The sequence below is a fragment of the Monodelphis domestica genome, chromosome 1, assembly GCF_027887165.1.
Source record: "Monodelphis domestica isolate mMonDom1 chromosome 1, mMonDom1.pri, whole genome shotgun sequence".
NCBI classification, from domain to species: Eukaryota; Metazoa; Chordata; class Mammalia; order Didelphimorphia; family Didelphidae; genus Monodelphis; species Monodelphis domestica.
Window position 1 is genome coordinate 187,339,028 of NC_077227.1, and position 20,679 is coordinate 187,359,706.

General features: G+C 37.9%; 1 protein-coding gene and 1 long non-coding RNA gene across 4 annotated transcripts in view; one reads left to right on the top strand and one right to left on the bottom strand.

Moving 5' to 3' along the window:
- Positions 1–972: 972 nt before the first annotated feature.
- On the top strand, positions 973–15,415 carry LOC103095845 (uncharacterized). 3 transcript variants are annotated; one of them, XR_001626461.2, is made up of 4 exons: positions 973–1,105; positions 9,099–9,275; positions 9,607–9,704; positions 15,177–15,415. It is a non-coding gene; the product is annotated as an uncharacterized LOC103095845 (long non-coding RNA). The 3 variants fall into 3 exon arrangements; XR_001626460.2 differs by lacking the exon at positions 15,177–15,415 and adding an exon at positions 11,567–12,924; XR_008914880.1 differs by lacking the exons at positions 9,607–9,704; positions 15,177–15,415 and adding an exon at positions 11,567–12,924.
- Positions 13,240–20,679, bottom strand: part of LYSMD2 (LysM domain containing 2) — a 30,963-nt gene continuing 23,523 nt past the window's right edge. Inside the window, exons 2-3 of the mRNA XM_001370045.4 lie at positions 15,163–15,491; positions 13,240–13,843 (exon numbers count right to left, since the gene is read on the bottom strand). Coding sequence (XP_001370082.2) covers positions 13,801–13,843; positions 15,163–15,491 — 372 coding nt within the window. The 3' untranslated portion in view covers positions 13,240–13,800. The remainder of the gene's footprint in view (positions 13,844–15,162; positions 15,492–20,679) is intronic.

A 20,679-nucleotide genomic window follows, 5' to 3' on the forward strand; every position in this document is an offset into this window, starting at 1 on the left:
TCTGGTGGCATGAGGATTTGTCACAGAGACCATATTCAAAAGCTTTCCTTCTTGGTAGCTCTTGCCAGGGTTCACATGGAGCTATCTGAGCCTTTAAGAGCACAAGGTTACTTTTATACCCCATGAGGCACTCAAGAAGGAATGGTGACTATCATAACAAAATAATTGCAATGCATTTATACAAGGACAGTTTTTTTCTCTAAGGCCATTTTGATTTCATTATTTTCTTTCCTAATTGGTTCACTGCCTCTTGCCAGAGGAAGCCTTTCTGCTTCGTTGTTCCTGCTCCTCGTTTTCCCCCTAATTTGGTAAGCCATTCCTCCTTGACAAGCTTCCTATAATGGCAGATGTTTGTGAAGCAACTAGATGAAAATGGTTTTTTTTTTAAAGATTTTACAATAGACTACAGGGGTCAAAGGAATATGGTTTGGGATGTAGACTCTAAATGAACATCCTAATGCAAACAACAACATGGAAATAGGTTCTGATCAAGGACACAAGTAATACCCAATGAAATTGCCCGTTGGCTGCGGGAAGGGTGGGTGGAGGGGAGGGAGGGAAATAAAGTGAGCATTGTAACCAAAAAATCAAATAAATAAATAAATAAATAAATAAATAAATAAATAAATAAATAAATAAATAAATAAATAAATAAATAAATAAATGAATGAATGAATGAATGAATAAATAAATAAATAAATAAATAAAATACGTGATTCAACTTCCTATTAAAAAGATTTTATAATATTTTATTTTTCCCCAATTACATGTAAAAACAATCTTTATCATTTTTTTAAAGTTTTGAGCTCCAAATTTTCTCTCTCCTTCCCAGGTTCCCTCCCTCCCTCTCTCTCACTCCTCCCCCTTTCTGAGATGTGTAGTAAGTGATCTTTAGCAGGGCAAGCTAGCAGCCTGGGGATACTGCAAAACCAAGATTCCACAGAGCTTGCAAGGACTGGGTCAACATTCTAAGTCACTGAAGGGGCAGTTAGGAACTAACTGACATTGCCTCTCTGGAAAAAGACAGAGAAGGAGTAGAGGTCTCTCTCCCTGGAGGAAAAACAACTTTGGAGCTGCCAGGAAATTGGACCATCTTCAAGGAAAGGTTGAGTGCGAGATTACCCCACACTAGTGGATAGGGTGTGTGTGTGTGTTAATAATCCTCATTCCCCTCCTAAAATCCTGTGAGGACTTTCAACTCAAGACTGCTGTGTGACTCAACAGAGGACTCTGGTGGTATGAGGATCTTGGGCCCTATTAACTTTACAAATCCCTCTTTATCTTTAATCACTTATTTAATTGGTTAGGTTAAGTTATTTAGAAAAGTTTAAGGTTTTATATCTGGGTGGGTTAGAAATGTTACTCCCTGATCCCCTTCCTTTCTTTTCTCCTTTTAGATAAATAAATTTCTATTTCATTTATAGCTTGTTTAACCCTTCCTTCCAACCCTCCTATAACATATGGCAGGCAATCTGAGATAGAGTCTACATGTGCAAGGTGAAAATATGTTATTAAATAAAGAAATGTGTTACTCTTCTACCTATCAAATTTTCCAAAAATATTATATTTCATACTTACAAAGGGCATTATTAGACTAATGGTGAATAAATGGTAGAAATAAATGTTCATTCTATGAATGTTTGAAAATGATCCCCCTTTGTTTTCCTTATAATTTTAACTTATACTAAGAATTTCTTGCTTTTGAGTTATTTATATATTATATTGATTTTTTCTTATTTTTGTATTAAGCTGTTAGAACTACAGAAGTAGCTATGTCTTAGGGTTTCAAGTTACAGTGAGAGAAGGAAAGGTGGTTCTCTCCTTCACCAGTACAGCTCATTGTGCTATGCTATATTTTCACTTGAATCTTTATTTTTTCTGGACACAGATAGAAAGAGAGTGTCCCAAGTTGGTAGTTTTTTAAAAAGTCACAGCCTGTTTGATACACAGACAATTAAAAGTGGCCCCTTTCTTCTATGTGATAGGGGAACCCAGGATGCCTTTTCCCAGAAGCAGGGTGCCTCCATGTTAGGTGATCTGGGCAAGTACAGATAAATCCTGTTACATTTGTAACGCATTTAGTATAGTGCTCAACACACACTAAGCACTTAATAAATGCTTGTACCCTTCCTCCCTTTGCTAAGCCTTACAAACATAGGAAGTGATGTACTTTGGATCTTCTTCCACAATATTAATGATAACTTAGCTTCCAAACCATTGCCCAAGTACTTGAAATTTTCAGTCACATACAGAAAAAATACACTGCATGTTATGTTTCTTCTTCATCTTTGTAATTTTCAGCTTTATCTGACTCTTCATCACCCCATTTGGAATTTTCCTGGCAGACACTGAAGTGGTAGGCAAACAGGGTTAAATGAACTTGCCCATGGTCCCACAACTAGTAGGTGTCTGAGGTCAGATTTGAATGCAAAAAGATGAGTCTCTCTGACCTTGGCATCTTTGATGTCTGATCAAATTCTAAGTACTCCGCATTGGAACAAATTGTTCGCATCTACCCATTCTACCGGAGAGAAGTTTTACATGCTTGGAGTAGACATTCCTCTGATTCACTTCCAGGTTTGGGGCCTGTTGGTTACACCCAACCTGGTTTAGTCCATCTGCCAAGACTGTTTTGATGGAGTGTGGCCTCTGCATGAGTTATAGCTTTTTGGAGCCATAGGTTACTGGTGGGTGGCAGGTGGACACCAAAGGTAAATGAGCAGTCCTGAAAAGGTCTTGACAAGCCCTCATTCCAGAGGGAGGTCCCTGATTATCCACACACATTCCAAAATTCAGTTTATAATAGAAAAATGGAAAATGTTTAAACATAGGTGTCAGTCACACCTAGCTAAAGGGGTAGGGGGTATAGGAATAGTTCAGTTTGTGATTGGCCATCATCGAACAGAGCAGTCTATACCTCTGCAACTGACTCCTCTCATCTTGCCTTCCTTTCCTAAACCTGCAGGAAAGGCTGTTGTTTAAATGGCTACCCGAACTTCCTTCCATTGCAAGTCCCAACCCTACTCTAATGGCTTCTTTTTTCTATGGCTTCTGTGGTTACATTAATCCTTATGACTGATAGGGGAATCCCTGTGCCTTCTGTGAGGCATATTCTCCTCTTCCTTTTCATAGCCTCTCCTTTAGTCCCATCATAGTATCAATACCTTGTGAAATTTCCTTGCCTTGGCAGATAAGCAGGAAAACTCCAAGTCCCAGAAATCTGTCGGAGTCTAAAGCATCCCCCCCACCCCAGCGAGAAGTGAGGACTAGGGGCCAGCACATAAAGGGGGCTATAAGTACTTGCCTAGCAACCTTGGTTAAGTGGAGAATAAGTCAGTGCTCAGCAGGAGCCAAAAGATGACAGTAGCAGTTTTGAGAAGAACCAATACATGACAGCCCAGCAGAGAACACATCCCAGCACATAATAGCAGCTCTTCAGGGGAGGTACAAGCAGCAGCTTTGGAAGCAGAAGGATATTCCTTCTGGGATGGTAGCCTAAAGAACATGAGTTGTTCTTGAGGATTGAGGATACATTGAGGATACAAAGCATGACCATCCCTGCCCTCAAGGAGCTTACATTCTATTTCAAGAAATAAGTACATTAACAATCAAATATAAGATATATGCGAAATAATCATGAAGGAAGAGAGCTCTGGCATTTGGGGAGTTCGGGTTTGGCCTCATGTAGGAAGTGACACTTCAGAGAAGCCTTGAAGGAAACTAGAACTTCCATCAGATGGAGGTGAGTAGATAGTGCATTTCAAGCATTAAAGACAGTTGGAGAAATGAAATGGACTGTTATAGACAGGAAACAGTGAGTAGGGCAGTTTGTTGTATGTATAGGTTAGTAATGTGTAATTTAAACCTGGAAAAGAAAGCTAGAGTCAGTTTGTGAATAGCATTAAATGCAAAAAATACAAAACAAATACAAAATACAAAACAATGAAGTTTTTATTTTATTCTAGAGGAAAAGAGTGATTGTTTAGCATGCTCTTAATTTGTTCTACAGAATGATTACTAATGATCCTCATGGGTGGGCTAAATACGGGTTCAGCTAAGACTGACAAGAATTGTAAGGAACTTACACTTGCAATGAATATCCAGGCATGTCTCCCTACTCTCCTACAATGGGTTTGATTCCTTCGCAAAAAAAAATACTACTACTCTTTAAGCAAATACGATTTTGAGAACCACTGGGTTAGACAAATTCACAGCTCACTGCCCTAATAGAAGATTAGAGTGCCTGGGAAAAGGTAGAATTCTGAACAAAGGAAAATTAAAAATTTCAGGGAAATTACTTTAGTAGATAAAATGAGAGGCTGAGATTGAAGTATTTGCAACTAAAGTAAGAGGCTGCAATACCTGTGTGACTTTAAATACAAAGGCTACCTACATAAGCATGGGGGTATCATTTTTGACATCTTTCATCCTATAGTTGAGATGAACTAAAATTCCTCTCTTTAAATATAGTATGAAGGGTTAACATTCATGTCTATTCGGGGTAGTAGAAAGGGGTAATTGGCAGTGTTTGTTTCAATCTTACAAGATGTTAGCACATTAATGTTATATTTATTGTTTTCTAATTTTAAAAATAGAAAAACCATACTTGACTAGAAAAGTAACCTATATTTAACATGATTTTGTTAATTACATCTATTGTTTTTCCTTCATTTTTGAAGAGGAACAATGACATCATAGGGTGATGTTTTGACTTGCAAGTGAATTGGATTTAAGTGAGGCAGAGTTGCACAAACTCATTAGCGTGACTCATTGAAGTCCAGTGGCAAGACAAAAGTCAGGATAACTGGCAATGGCCCAGGATACAGTAGATGATCTTGGCATCTTTGGTGTCTAACCAAGCTCCAAGTAGTCCACATTGCCTGCTGCAACTGCCTTCATGGCCATCAGAACTAATTGTTCTCATCAGCCCATTCCACTGAGGAATTCACATGCTTTGGGTAGATATTCCCTTAACTTACCAATGGGCTTGTGTTACCCTCGACCTGGTTCAGTCTATCTGCCGAGATGGTTTACTGCAGTCTGAATGCTACACATCCTACTGCTTCCTGGAGACACAGGTGAGAGTTGAATGCCAGGTGGATACCAATGGTAGATGAGAAACCCTGAAAAGTGATCAGCATATCCTTGCCCCAGAGATTCTAGTCCTTCTTGAACATCCATAGCCTCATAGGATGCCCAGATATCTGAATGAGGAGGTCATAACAGAAATAACCCTCCCCATTGGTCAGACATGGAAGAAGCCAAGGTCATCCACTGCATTGTGAGCCATTGCCAGTCATCCTGACTTCTGTCTTGCCACTGAACTTTAATGAATCTGGAAGAGAAAGACTGAAAACTTTCTGCAATTCTGAGTCACTTAAATCCAATTCACTTGCAAGTCAAGACATCACTTTGTGACGTCATTGATCTTTGAAATGAAGGACAAACAATAATAGCCATGCTCACAGGGTGTCAGTTCACCTGAACTGAAAGTACAATGGCAGTTGCTACTCGGTCATTTCACGTGACTCCATGAACCATACTTTCTATGGGGCTCTCTTGGTAAAGATAGAAGAGTAGTTTGCCATTTCCTTCTCCAGTGGTTTAAGGCAAATAGAGATTAAGTGATTTGCCCAGAATTACACAGCTATTAAGTATCTGAAGCCATATTTAAACCTAATTCCTAACTCCAGGCCCAGCTTTCTATCTGTTGAGCCATCTAGCTGCCTCTAAAGAAAGGTTAAGTGATTTGCCCAAAGACACACAATGGCTAGGAGAGAGTACACCCCCTCTGAGTGTACAAATCTCCCAAGGTGGCAGTACATACAGTAGTTAACTAACTGGGATTTCAAAAGAAAGAGATAGCACTGGAGGAGGAAACAGTCTGGAAAATAGGAAGAATGGGAACAGAAAGGTCTCCCAGTGAGAGAGTTCATGATGAATGCCTGGTAGCAGGTGAGCAAAGTAGAGCTAGGTATTTGGAATAGCCAGTCTCAAAGACCTACGTGAACTGATGCAGAGTGAAATAAGCAGAACCAGGAGAACATTATACACAGAAACAGCAATATTGTAGGATGATCAACTGTGAAAGACTTAGCCACTCTCAGCAATATAATGATTTAGGACAATTCTGAAGGATTTATGACAAGGAATGCTATTCAACTCCAGAGAAAGAACTGTTGGAGTCAGAATTCACTTTAGTTTATTTGGGTTTTTATTTTGGGGTTTGGGTTTTATGTGATTATTCTCTTACAAAAATGGACTTTGCATGATAATATCCAAATCAAATTTCCTGCCAGTTCCAGGAAGAGGGAGGAATGGGAAGGAGGGCAACAATGTGGATCATATAACTGCAGAAAACTTATTGGAAATTTGTTATTATACATAGTTGATAAAATGAAATAGCTTTATATAGAATAGCAAAAAAATGAAGAAAATAGACAGCTCAGAGAACTCTAGATGATGGGTTAGTAAAATTGATGGAAAAGCTGAAATGAAAGAAGACAGAAAGTGGTAGGAAAAAGAGCATCCACCAGAGACTGGCCTGTAGTCCAGACCAAGTACCAGGGGAATATGCAGGAGAGAAGCTGTAGAGATAGAAGACTTCTGTATGTAAGTCATGTAAGTCATGCCTTGGTCCATTCTGCTCAGAAAGATGAAGGCATCTTGAACTACAAACAAAAAAAGAGAAGTTGACTATATATAAATCAAACTCATGTAGCCACCTTCCACAACAGCAAATTTAGCAGGAAATTTAGAAGATTCTATTTACCTGGTTTCTTTGGCAATTGCCCTTTCCCCCAACATTGGAGGAAAGGAATAAGTGGAAGATGCTTCAGAACCTACAGATACAGGATGTCTATAAATGCTTCTCTATCCTTTCTGAGTCTACTTTGCTCATGTTCTCTAAGCCTGGAATATCCTTCTTCCCCTCTTAAATTCTTGATGTTGTTCAGTCATGTTCATACATCTCTTCATGACCCCATTTGGGGTTTTCTTGGCAAAGCTACTGGACTGGTTTCATGTTTCATTCACCAGCTCATTTTACAGATAAGGAAACTGAGGTAAACAAGGTTACATGACCTGTCCAGGGTCACACAGCTAGTCTGAACCTCCTCTTAGCTAACCTTATGAAAATGCCCACCAGACCCCTGTAGTCCCTTAAGTTCCCTATTTTTCTTCAGTCTATATTTTACAGGGCTAAGATCTATCAGCTACACCAAACAAACTGTTCCTGCTCTGGACCAACAATAGCTAGACTGTTGGTATTGCTGCTTGACCACAAACCACAGGGCAGCTCAGAAATGAACTCATCATCACTGGGTAATGGAGAACACCTGCAGGAACAATAGACTGGTTGACATAGCCCTGTTATGAATAGACTTTCCATCAACTAAAAAACTAACTGTTCCCCTTGTTGTCAGTGGGCAAACTTTACTGTTTTTACTTTGATTATATATTTCCCTCTTCTTTGTTTTGCTCATGTATAAAAACTGAAGGCTATGCTTTGGCATTTGGGGGTAGGTTTTGATAAGAGCTTTTCCTCAATCATGCTGTGATTTTGTCTTTCTCTTTCAACAGACTAAACTCTGAGTGCTTTTAAATTACCTACTGGGTGTTTGGGGTAATTCTCATATCCCATTTGAGTAAGTGGTTGACACCCTCTAGCTGCCCATGCTCAAAAGTTCAACTGAAAGCCTATCTCCTTCACCTACCCTTTCTTCCCAGATTACCCTGACTGGTTAAAGACCTCTCACACACATCACCTACCACTTTGTTTTGTAGCTCTAACTCACTTATGTGTCCTGTAGTATGCTTACCTTTGCTTCTATCTTCTACTCTTCCTAGTTGAAAATCTGCATGAGGGCAGGGATTGTCTTACCTAAACAATGTATCTTCTACAGCACAGTGTTCGGCACCAAAAATTATTTAACAAATGCTTCTTTGTCTAATGAAATGAAATAAATGAATGAATGACAGACTAGCTATAGTTCCCAGCAAATAAGGACTCAGGTAGGAAAAAAATCTCTCCCTTTTATCTCTTTCTTCTTTTACTTCCTTTTTTTTTCTTTCTTTCTCTTTAAAAAATTTTTTGTTGCAACACTTTCCTTCTGTCATAGAATGATATGGGCTAGGCAATGGGGGTTAAGTGATTTGCCCAGGGTCACACAGCTAGGAAGTACCCAAGACCACATTTGAACCCAGAACCTTCTGTCTCTGGGCCCAATTCTCAATCTACTGAGCCACCTAGTTGCCCTCTCTCCTTCCTTTCTTTCATTCCATTTTCCATCTACTGTTCTTCTTGGTTTTAACTCCTTTGAACAAAATGCCCCTAACAGGATAAATTCATCACTTCTAAACTCACTGTCTTGCTGCTAATTCAAGACTTGACTGAAATCACCTTCCTTAGCCTCTTCTCCCTCTTATTGAAGAACTGGAGAGAGCAGCACCAAACTCCTCCCAGTGCAGAAACTGAACTCTCAACTTACTATACTTTGCTTATGTTGTTCTATTGGGTTTTAGCTCTTGGGAACAAGATATATCACACACACACCCATATCTTCTTCCTTTCCTCCCCCCTTCACTTCTTCCTTCATCTCCCCTTTCCTGCTTCTTTTATGAGTTGTCTCTTTCTTTAGATTATAATCTCCTTGAGGGCAGGGACTGTCTTTTTATAATTTGCATCCCTAGCACTTAGAAATGCCTGTCACATAGGAGATACTTAATAAATGTTTATTGGAATTTATTAGAATTATTCCAATACTTTTCTTTGTCTCCTCTTCCTTTTTCCTGGTTCTTCTTTCCCATTTGACTTTCTTTCTTTTTTCCTTCTTTTCCTCCTTTTTTCTCTTCTCTTTTTTTTTGTTCCCTTCTATTTGTGCCCAATCTATCCCTTCCTCTTCCATCCAAACCATTCATATAAATTCCTACAAATCTTGACTCATCCCAACATGATGACTTCAATACAAGAATTATCCAAATGTACAATGCTACCTATTAATTTTAAAAAATGTATTCACTCGTACAGTACTATGTTTAGTATCCCTTTATAATTTACACTTGGAAATAACTTGACATTTTATCAATCATTTTACCAGGTCAGCTCTAACACAACTTTAATCCTCAAAGTTTTCTAGTGATGAATAAAGTGGGGATAAGGAAGAAGAGAGAGAAAAAAAAGGAGGGTTCAGGATGAGACAAAAGAAAAAAAAGGAGAAAAAAAGAAGGATAAGAGAAACTCCAGACAGTATCTCAGTTCTCTATAACTATAAAAGGTAAGATTCCCCATGGGGAGGTGGATATGACAGTTTTTTGTTGACAATTTTAAGCATTTAAAAGTCTACTTGTACAGTTGATATAACAGTATTGTTATATCAGAATTCCAATAACAATATACCAATTGGAAGCCAAAAGGCAAAAACCCAAGGCTTTAGTTGAAACTAAGCATTGTGCTCTATGAATATTGTCTTTGAATACAGTAAAAGTATGAGATTTGTCTTTTAAAATTCCATAATTCCGTGAAACCAAAACTAAATTTAATCAGCATAGGGGACTGTTTTATGAACCATATTCCAATTTTAATTGCCATAAAAACTATTTTCACAGATCACAAATTAAGAATGGATCTTAAAAATCACCTAGTGCCAACAGCAAGAATGTGATAGAGCCCGCTCTACTGGAGAGCCAATTGTTACATTTTCAGTGTGAGTGTTTACATACTAGAAATTGGCAAAAACTACAAATCAGGGTTTGATTTATTGTTTTATTGACTGCTCAGACTTAAGAAAGAGATGGAGATATTAATATTATTTATTATTATACATATATAATATATGTAATATTAATAATGCATAGTAAACTTAAAAGGATGTCCTGTATTTATATTCTCCCTTTCTCCTGCAGAACTAGTCATTAAACATTTATCAGTATACCAATGGCTAACAGTCAGTATGGTACAATTGTTAAGACCAGTGGCTCTGGTGTCAGAGGATGTGGTTTTAAATCCTGCCTCTACTTATCACCTCTATGATCTTAGGAAAGTTACCTGCCCCCCATTTGTTTTCTTTTTACACCTACAAAATGAGAGATGTTAAAGCTAAATGATCTCTGAGGCTAGTCATGGGATCATAGATATAGAACTAGAAGGGATTTGAAAAATTCCTTCTCTGAGCTATCAATCCCTTTAATTTACAGATGATGAAACAAGACCAGAAAAGTGAAATGACTTGCCTAAGGTCACACAGGTAGTAAAATACAGAAGTGTGATTTGCACCCAGATTCTCAGACTCCATATCCAGTAGTCTTCCCATAATGCCATTGGTATATACTGTACCTCTCCTAGAAACAGTGTCCAAAAGAACACTATATACCATATTAAATAAACTGCCCTTTGGGCTCCAAAGATATTAGCCAATAAATATTTATTAAAACCCAACTATTTGTCAGGCATTGTGCTAAGTGCTAGAGATACAAAGAAAGACAAAAGACAGTCCCTGCTCCCAAGGAGCTCACAACCTAATAGGAGAGAAAATATGCAAACAGCTATGTACAAACAAGAGATAGGACAAATTGGAAATCATTTCAAAATGAGGATAAATTAGAGATTATTTCAAAGGTACTAGGATTAAGAGGAATCAAGAAAGGCTTCTTGTAGAGAGAATGATTTTAGCTGAGACTTGAAAGAAGCCTGGGAAGCCAGGAGGTAGATATGAGGGGATGAGCATTCCAGGCATGGGAGACAGCCAGAGAAAACACTCTGATTTGCTAGATGGAGAGTCTTGAACAAGAATAGCAGAGAGGCCACTGCCACTGCACCCCAGCCTTTTCCCTTCTTTGCAGAGGATGGAGACTAGGGACATGCAGCATATCATTTTAGACTTTATTTATGTGTTGATTAATTCTGCTGGATTCTTTGTTGTTGTTTTTTGTTGTTCTTTGTTTTAATAAATGGCTTTTTGGAAAGGGAAGTGAAAAAAATATATTGGAGAATTAAGGTGATGCGACAACACAGGTCTTCATTATTAACATTTTGTAGCCTATTTCTATCCACTGTGCTTCATCATATTACCTCTTAGGTCACCTGCCACCTGTCTCATAATCAATACTGTATATTGGTTCCAAATCAGAAGAGTGGTTAGGACTAGGCACTGAGGGTTAAGTAACATGCCCAAGGTCACACAGCTAGGTAGTGTCAAAATCCAGATTTGAACCCAGGATCTCCCTTCTCTAGGACTGGTTCTCAATCCACTGAGTCACATAGTTGCCACTGTCACAAATTCTTCTGAGATTATGATGGTCCATGACTTGCAGTTATGTAGCAGCACCAAGAGAATATTAGGGTTGAAAATATGGGCTTTTGTGTCTGCAAAGAATTCCAGATTATTGAGAATGTAGCACACTCCTTCAAATGTGGCCTAAACCAATTTCTTCCTAGTCAATTCTGAGCTAAGAAACCTGTAGCAATTGCCCAAGTTATGTGTACTGGACTAATTCAGTGAATGGGCTCTACTCATCCATTTGTCATAAGCTGAGCAATATGGATCCTTCATCCATTTTTATTTTCCAGTGTGGAAGACTTGACTGATCTCCATTGAGAAGCAACAGATGGAAAAGCCCACCCAACTGCTTGTCATGATCTAGACAATATGGATCCTTCATCTATATTTTGAATTTCCAGTGTGAAGATTTGTTTAATATATGTTATGGGGAAATGGATCTCATTGTATATGAGCTATGTGAGCTCAGGTGGTATGAAAATGCTAAAATTACTGGTATTCTTTCAATTTGTTTGCTCATCTATATGCAGATCCATGAAAAATAGATGATTTGTAAGAGAAAATTAAAAATTAAACTTGCTTAAAACTATGACTAAAAGAAAAGCAGATTACAAAGTGATAGAAACACTGGTGTACAGGGGAAAGAATATTATTCTTCAAATTCAAAGATCTGAGTTCAATCTTGACACTAGACAAGACACTTATCTTCTCAGAAGCTGTTTCCTTACTGTAAAACAGAGATAAAAATACTAGCACTGTCTACCTCTCAAGGCTATTGTAAGGAAAGTGCTTTGTAAACATTTAAGTGCTATACCCCATCTGTTGCCAAATCCCATTGATGGTATCTTCATAACATCTCTTAAATATGCCCCCTTCTCTCCTCTGACACCACCCACCATCTTGGTACTGGTCCTCATCACATCACACCTGGCCTATTTCAGCAGCTTGCTGGTTGGTCTCAACTCTCAAGTCTCTGTCCACTATAGTGCATCTTCAACTCAGATGTCAAAATGATCTTCATAAAGCACAGCTCTGACTGTATCACCCTAATACTGAACACTCTAGTGGCTCCCTTGCACTTCAAGGACCAAATATAAAATGCCCTGTTCAGTGTTCTAAGTCCTTTGTAACCTGTCCCTCCACCACCATGTTTCCAGTCTTTAAAAAAATTAAACCCTTACCATCTGTCTCAATATCAATTCTAAGACAAAAGGGCTAGGGCCAGGCAATCAGGGATAAATACTACTTGTTCAGGGTCACATAGCTAGGCAGTATCTGGCTCTAGATTTGAACCCAGGTCCTCCTGACTTCAGGCCTGGTCCTTTATGCACTGAACTACCTTTTCCATCTCCTTACACATTGCTCACCCTGACTCTGGGATCCAGTTACACTGGCCTCTTTGGTGTTCCTCCCATGAGACAACCCATCTCCTGACTGGCTGTTTCCCACACCTAGAATCCTCTCCCTTCTCATCTTTGCTTTCTGGTTTCTCTGGCTTCCTTCAAATCCCAGAAAAAATTCCTTCATCTACAAGATAACTTTCCTGATTCCCCTTAATGCTACTGCTTTCCCTTTGTTGATTAGTTCTGATTTATCCTGTACATCTCTTTTTTGTACACAGTTATATAAACTGAGCTACTTGAAAACAGACTGTCTTTTGCCTTTTTTGTATCCCTGGCAATAAGAACAGTGCCCAGCATACAGTAGGTGTTTAGTAAATATTAAATGACTGGCCATATAAAAGTAGAAACACTTTCCATTAATGCAAATGAATAATGCATTGCCTGGAGAAATGAGAAGGTAAGTGACAACCTACTGGTCATAGGATTAGTATGTGTATTTCAGAGGCAGGATTTGAATCCAGATCTTTCTGGAAGACCACCTTTTTATCCATTGTGACATATTTCATTTCAAAATATTATTATCAACAAACCTATTGTTATTTATTTAAAAAAATAAAAGATTTAAGTATATAAACATAGTTTATTTTCTCATTCAGACTTTTTCAGTTTATTTTTCAAAATAGAGGAATAAATTTGGTTCTTCATAATAATACAGTACATGTAATACATACCTAAATAGATGTATCTCTCTCTATATGTATATATATTTCACATCGGATATTATATTATAAACACACAACAAATTCAGTCTCACTAAAAGAGCAATTATTTTCCATTAGGCCTTCCAAAGATAAGTAATGTTTTTACCTTGAGTATTTCTATAGGGAAATGCTTTTTCAATGTTTTATTTTAAGTATTTACAAAAGGTAGCCTAAAGATTAAATCATCCTACAAAAGAGTGAGCTCAGGGATATGATTTTACTTATCATGCCATAATGAGGATATCAAGTTACAGAAGGCAGAAAAAGACAAAGAATTTCAGTGCAAATAGAGTCAGTGAAATGACCCCTACATGACTTTAAGAAATCTGCAATGGGAATTCAAAAGATACCCTTCTGAGTCTTCAGCTGTCTTCTTTCAAATCCAAATGCTTCTTCTTCCAAGTTAAGTGTAATAATCATTTAACTGTGGTAGAGGGATGCTGTATAAGGACTATCATCATCCCTGGGAGGGGAAAACACAGAAACAGACAATTTTAAAGCTACAAAACCATTTGCTAGTTATTCAATGAACATCTAAAAACAAATATTTGAAAATAACACAGTGATTAAAGCACTGGAATCAGGAAGACTCATCTTCATGAATTCAGATCTGACCTCAGACATTGTGTGACCCTGGGTAAGTCACTTAATCCCATTTCCTCAATTTCCTCATCTGTAAAATGAGCTGGAGAAGGGAATGGCAAATCACCCCAGTATCTTTCCCAAGAATAACCTAAATGAGGTTGGAAAAAGTCAGACACAACTAAAATGACTCAACAACAATTATACCTATTACAATCTACTTTCTAAAGAAAAGCAAGAGATTCCCAATCTTGGCCTGCTATATCTTTCTAAAAAGTTATAGAGAATTACAAATATTTTTTTGTGAACCTTATTTTTCCCATTAATGCTAAATTTTCTGAAACATTCCCATTGCTGCATTTGTTCTTAGATTTAAAAATACTTTACTACCAAGATCTAGAATAGTAAACTCTGCCTGAGCTCTGAGCCCAATGCTTACAAAGCACAGAATTTTAGAATTAGAAGAAATTTCAGAGACTTGCACAAGAATCCTGGTCTCCTGAATTCACAGCAAGTTAAGGACCTCTATTTGGGATCATGGATTTAGAGCTAGAGATTACCTTAGAGGTCAGTCATCTAGTTAAATCCTCATTTTAAGGTGAGGAAACTGAGGCTCCAAGAGAAGTGGCTGGTATACTTTCTTGCCTGATTCCTGGCACCAGTATAATTGACAGGCAAGGTGCTCATGAAAAAAAAAATTATTTTTTGTTGTTTTTAAGTTGGGTCTGAACCTCTTTGTGACCTTATTTGGGGTTTTTTTTGTTTTTTATTTTTTTTTTAAATTTGGAGTTTTCTTGGCAAATATTCTGGACTAGGTTGCCATTTCCTTCCCCAACTCGTTTTACAGATGAGAAACCAAGGCAAGCAGGGTTAAGTGACCTGCCCAGTGTTACATACGTAATAAGTATTTGAGGTTGGATTTGAATTCAGGTCCTCCTGACTCTAGGACCAGCACCTACCTAGCTACCCAACTTTCTTGCATAAAACAATAACAACAACAAAAAAAAAGACCAAAGCAAGGAGACCAGAGAAGTCTTAAATTGGACATAGCAACATGATATAGAATTCATATGTCCAAATGTACTTCTCAGAGTGAGGGCATTTTAATCTTTAAAGAGGAAAAGGAAAGGTTTAAATAAGCAAGGGCACTTGCTTATTCTTTGGCAACTGAGGCAATGACATTTCAAAGAGTATTGTTACCTGTTATCTTTTAGTTTTCTGGCTGCTTGTGTTGACAACTTGATCTGCAAATCTAGTCTCTGTAGAAAATCTTTGGCAGACACTTCTTCAGGCTGAATGGGCTGGATGGCAGAGTCCTGAGAAACAGGAGAGATGTCCTCTTCTTCAGCTTCTACCATCTCCTCTTCCTGAGAAAGATGACTACTCTCCACAGTTTCATTTTCAGGTGACTCAAGTGAATTAAGTCCATTGAATAAAGGTTTTTCTGATATAATGGGGATATTCAGAATTTTCTTCAGAAAAATACAATCATTGGTAAATAGTTTATTGGCCCTTTTTATTTGTTCCATCTAGAATATATAAAAAGAGAAAATAGCAAATTACAATCACCTAAATTCAGAAAAATTAGTATTTTCAGTAAAATGAGTATAAAGAGAAAAATCATTTGCAAAGATTACTCTCAATCTGAATTTCCCAGTCTGTCTTTCATCATCCCAGAGTTTTTAAAATTATCTTAGATGATGTCATGAAAATTTCAAAGTAAAATTACTTTCATTTTAAAAAAAATCTTATTTACTCAAATATTCTCTCCCACCTATGTTTGCATGAATGGGAGACAAATTAAGTAACTGAATTCAATATTATATATTCTTTTGTGGGGGAAGGAAGAGAAGAAATAAAAATTAATAGCCCTTAGGTATAATAGAGAAAAAATAAAGTAAGTAGGTCCTTTAGGTCATACTTATTTTCCCTCCATATTGTTCATTTTTATAAGTGAGTAATCTTATAAAATCAAAACTCCAAAACATTAACCCAAATAAACAATTGAAAAATTGTATGCTTTCATCTGCATTCTGACTCCAACTAAAGATTCTTTCTCTGGAGGGGGATAGCATTCTTTGTCTTAAGTCCCTCAGAATTGTCCTGGATCTGAGTAGCTAAGTTTATCATTGTCGATCATTCCACAATATTGCTGTTACTGTATACAGTGTTTTCTTGGTTCTGCTTATTTTACTCTGCATCAGTCTTTGGGTCATACATTTCCAGATACCATATTTCAATTTAGACATATATAGTCCATATCGCAGCTTCTTTACAAGTCACTCTTGTCTATGCCTTCCTACCACATTCTCTGATCCCTCACAACCATGCCACTGAGCATGGTTTCAAGGAAAAAGCCCTGACTTTGGAGCCCAAAGCCCTGGTTCAAAATCTGATTCTACTTTTTATTCAGCAAGGCCCTGGTTTCCCTTTCCCGGCTCCAAACTCTCCTGCCTCTGTTTGTGTGTTATCTCCATTTTTTAGATTATAAGCTACTTAAGGAGAGGGACTGTCTATCTTTTTATTAACTGTAACCCAGCAGATAGCACAGATAACACATAGTAGAGAAGTAATAAATATTTATTGGACTCAATTACAGATAATTCTTATTTCATGGAAATAGACCATTTCACTGAGCTCTACTTAGAGTGATTTTTAAATAATGCAAATTTGCCCCTACTCCCCCATTTTCCTTAGCTTATATAACAAAGGCAGACACAAATACCCTTATGTGAGTCATAAAATGCATTAAAATGCAAACATATTAAACACTATACAGAATTATGAAATGAAAGGTTAAGTTAATAATAAAGCACAAATAGTTCTATACAGTAAAGGTCACATAGGTGTGCACATACATACTAGTCGTCCCTTCCCCAACCACTGCACCCAGCCTTTATCACTGATGATTAGTTGCACAACTTTTTGTGAAGAGATGTTTTATGGACAAATGTTTGAACAGTGGCTCTCTTTTTTTCCCTTGGATATCTGATGATGGCAAGCAGTATTTATCACCAGCTAGCCTTTGAGCTTTCAAAAATCTTGAAGTATCTGGATCCATCTTTCCAATACAAGAAAAACATTCACTCAAATGATGACAAGCTTCTGTCAATTGGTTTGTTGTGAACTTTTTTGGTTTTGTAAAAATTAAATTTAGTTTCTAGTAATAAAAGTATTATATTTTATAAAAATTATTAGAAATCAAAGATACAAAATAATAAACAATGTGCCTAGGGCTGATTAGCCCATTCACAGACTACTTAGTACATGTTGCAATGTCCAAGTAGAGGAAGAGACTCTTGGGAGGCAGAGAGCCCTTTAAATACTAAATTGTGATCTCGCCCAGGTGGAAACTAAGGTAAGATTATAGGGAATTCTGGGAAGTACCAAGGACTTCTGGGAATTTAAGTCTGGGGTTCAAATCTCCATTTTTACATATCACCTGTGATTGTATTGGGAAACCAGTTTTCCCAAAAGGATGATGGAAACATAATCAACTTAAAGATTGCAATAATTTGTGGGTAAAAGGAAAAGAAAAGAAAAGGTAACTTAGCCATTGAAGAAAAAAAAATGTGGCTACAGCCCATACATGATTTACTTAAGAATTGGCTTATCAGCTCCATGACCAAATTTGTAAATGTATTATTCCTTATCTCTCTGAAATGGCTCATCCCAATAGACTTTTGGCTATATCTGATCACTGCACTACCCCTCCTTGGGATTGTAATTGTTGGAGCTGTAACATTGTATCTAATTTTCTCTAAGAGAGCCCTGGAAAATACCATACATAATATAGAGAAGCAAATAGGATTATGTCAGTCTCCCCCTGAAGAACATGTTTCCCAACCAAACCAAACAATTGTTCCTTCTATTACTCAACAACTTGCGGAACAAAATACGCTTATGGAGGAAAGTTTGGGGGAGATCATAGCTATACAAAGTATTAAAAGAGACTTAAGAGCATCCCGTAATAGGAGTGATTTATCTCTCCATTCTCCATCATTATCAGATTCCCTGTCCCACCCTGCCCTAAGCAATTTGGCTCCTAGTTCTCAAATAGCAACCCCTACTCCTAATCAACCCATTTCTCCCACCCACCTTAGCCCCAGTCCCTCCTCACACCCATGCCTCCTGCCCCACACCCTCAACCCTAGCCCCGCCCCATCTCTGCTCTCTGCCCCACCCATTTAGCCCCATCTCCTCCCCCCACTTTAGCCCCAGCCCTACCCCACCCCCTCAGCCCCTCCTCCATCCATACTTTCATCCCCAACCCCCTTGCCCTGACTACCCCACCCACCCATGTTACCTGCCCTGCCCACACTACCCTTAACCATCCCAACCCTTTCCCTTCTCTTACCTACCCTATTGAAAATGGAGCAAGAAGCCTATAAACAGGAACACTAGATAATTTAGATAGTTTATTTCCATTAAGGGAAGTACCCACCTTTAATAAAGATGAGAACTTGATGTCTATAAGACACTATACACCTTTTAACCCTGACAATTTAGATAAATTCAAGTTAAATGTTCCATCATTTGAGGCAGAACCAATATTAATTATACAAAAATTAGAGAACATATTCAGAATTTCTGACCCCTCTTGGTTGAAAATTTGTTAGAGAGAAAAAAATAATGTCATCTCTCTGGCTAATCAAAAGAAAGGTAAAGGAGTATACCATTGGCCAACTACAGATCCACACTGGAACCTCAATGTTGCACCAGATCACACAAAACTAACCCTGGCCAGAGAAGCATTATTGGACAGTCATGAGATATTGCTCTGATAGACCTGAAACATGGCAAAAATTTGAAAAATCCCAACAAGAAATTTATGACACCCCCTCCCAATTTATGGACAGACTTATTGACATAGGAAATACATATATGGACTTTGATTTGACCAGAGAAAGGGACATTAGACAAATATGCAGGCAATTCATTGAGAATTGTTGTTCAGTGGTAAAAGACTACTTTAAAACTAGCTGTCCTGATTGGGACTCTATGGACCTCAAAGAACTGAGGAAAGTAGCAACCTATGTTTATAAGAATTGTGCAAAAAGACCTGAGACACAATACATCAGTGGAAGACTTAAGAAAAGAAATTGAAATGTTAAAGGGGCAATTGAAAAATAAGGAAGAGACCATAGCCACTTTGCAGGAATCCATAGATAAATCATTAACATGCCTTTTTTGTGGGAAGAGAAGCCATGCAATGATGGTCTGAAGGAGCTGGCTATGGGAAAAAAGAAATAATAACAACTTTAGGAATAATAACTATAGGAATAATAATGCCAATCAAAATAATGACAGTGCTCCAAATGAGGAAAATGATCATTTGCAACAAAATGCTCAACAAAATTTATAAAAAATGGAGCTCAACCACGCTATACTCCAGGTGAATACCCCCAACAGAGTGGGGAATCCCAAAAAACTGCCCAAGCATCTTTATGAAGGCGTGAAGGGAGGGGTGAGGACCTTGGAATCAAAGAGTGAAACCTAAGATTTTCCAGACCCTGATATTTTAATGCCAATAATCCCTACACACACACACCCCAAATAGTAAGGAGCCTCATGTCACTTTAAAGGTGGGAAATTCATACTATGATTGTCTTTTGGACACTGGGGCATCTAGGTCAGTTTTGGTAAGCAAACCAGATGCAAAATGTGACTCTATTGGCTCTCTAAATGTAATAGGTGTATCAGGAACACTGTTAAAGGTTCCAAAACTTTCTCCTCGCATGGTATGCCTGGGACTCCTAACTGTTGAACATTCTTTTCTTTTAATGCCTGGATCCCCCACAAATTTGCTGGGGAGAGATTTACTATGCAAATTACAAGCCACAATATTGTGCGCCCCAGATGGCTCTATGTCCTTGGAAGTGCCTGAGGAATCCTTAAATTTATTCCCTGTACTTCTCTCAGAGAGCCAGGAGGCTAAAGAGCCTCCCACCTTTGAAATATCTACAGATATACAGGAGTCTTTTGGGGCCACATATTCTTCTGATGTAGGCTTACTTAAATCAGCTGTTCCTGTGCAAATTAAAACTAAATCCAGCCCACTTCCTTCCATTCCTCAGTATCCTCTCTCAAAGGAGGCAACAGAAGGTATTACCCCAGTAATTAACTCATTAATTGATCAGGAAATAATAATCCCTTGTAAATCTGAATACAACACGCCCATCCTGCCCGTTAAAAAGCCAAATAGGGGGCCCAATGGCAAGCGCCTCTATAAATTTGTACAGGATTTGAGGGCTGTGAACAATCACGTTATAAAGAGACACTCTGTAGTTTCCAACATCAATATTATTATTTCCTCTATTCCTAGCACAGCTACATACTTTACAGTACTGGACTCGTGCTCAGCCTTCTTTTCCATGCCCATACATGAGAACTCTAAGCATATCTTTACTTTTACCTGGAAGAGCTCTCAGTACTCCTGGAGTCGTCGGCCACAAGGTTTCATAGAAAGCCCTAGCTTATTTGCACAAATTTTGAGCCAAGATACAGATAATATAAAATATTTTTTAAAAATTCATCAAATATGTAGATGATATACTCTTGGCTTCAAAAGATGCAGAAGCATATCAGGAAGATAGTAAACACCTTCTTTTGTAATTGTACAAAAGAGGGCATAAGATCTCAAAGGATAAAGTTCAGTGGTGTCTCCCCAAAGTAGAATATATGGGGTTCATTCTGACAGCTGGTGCCTGTTTTATT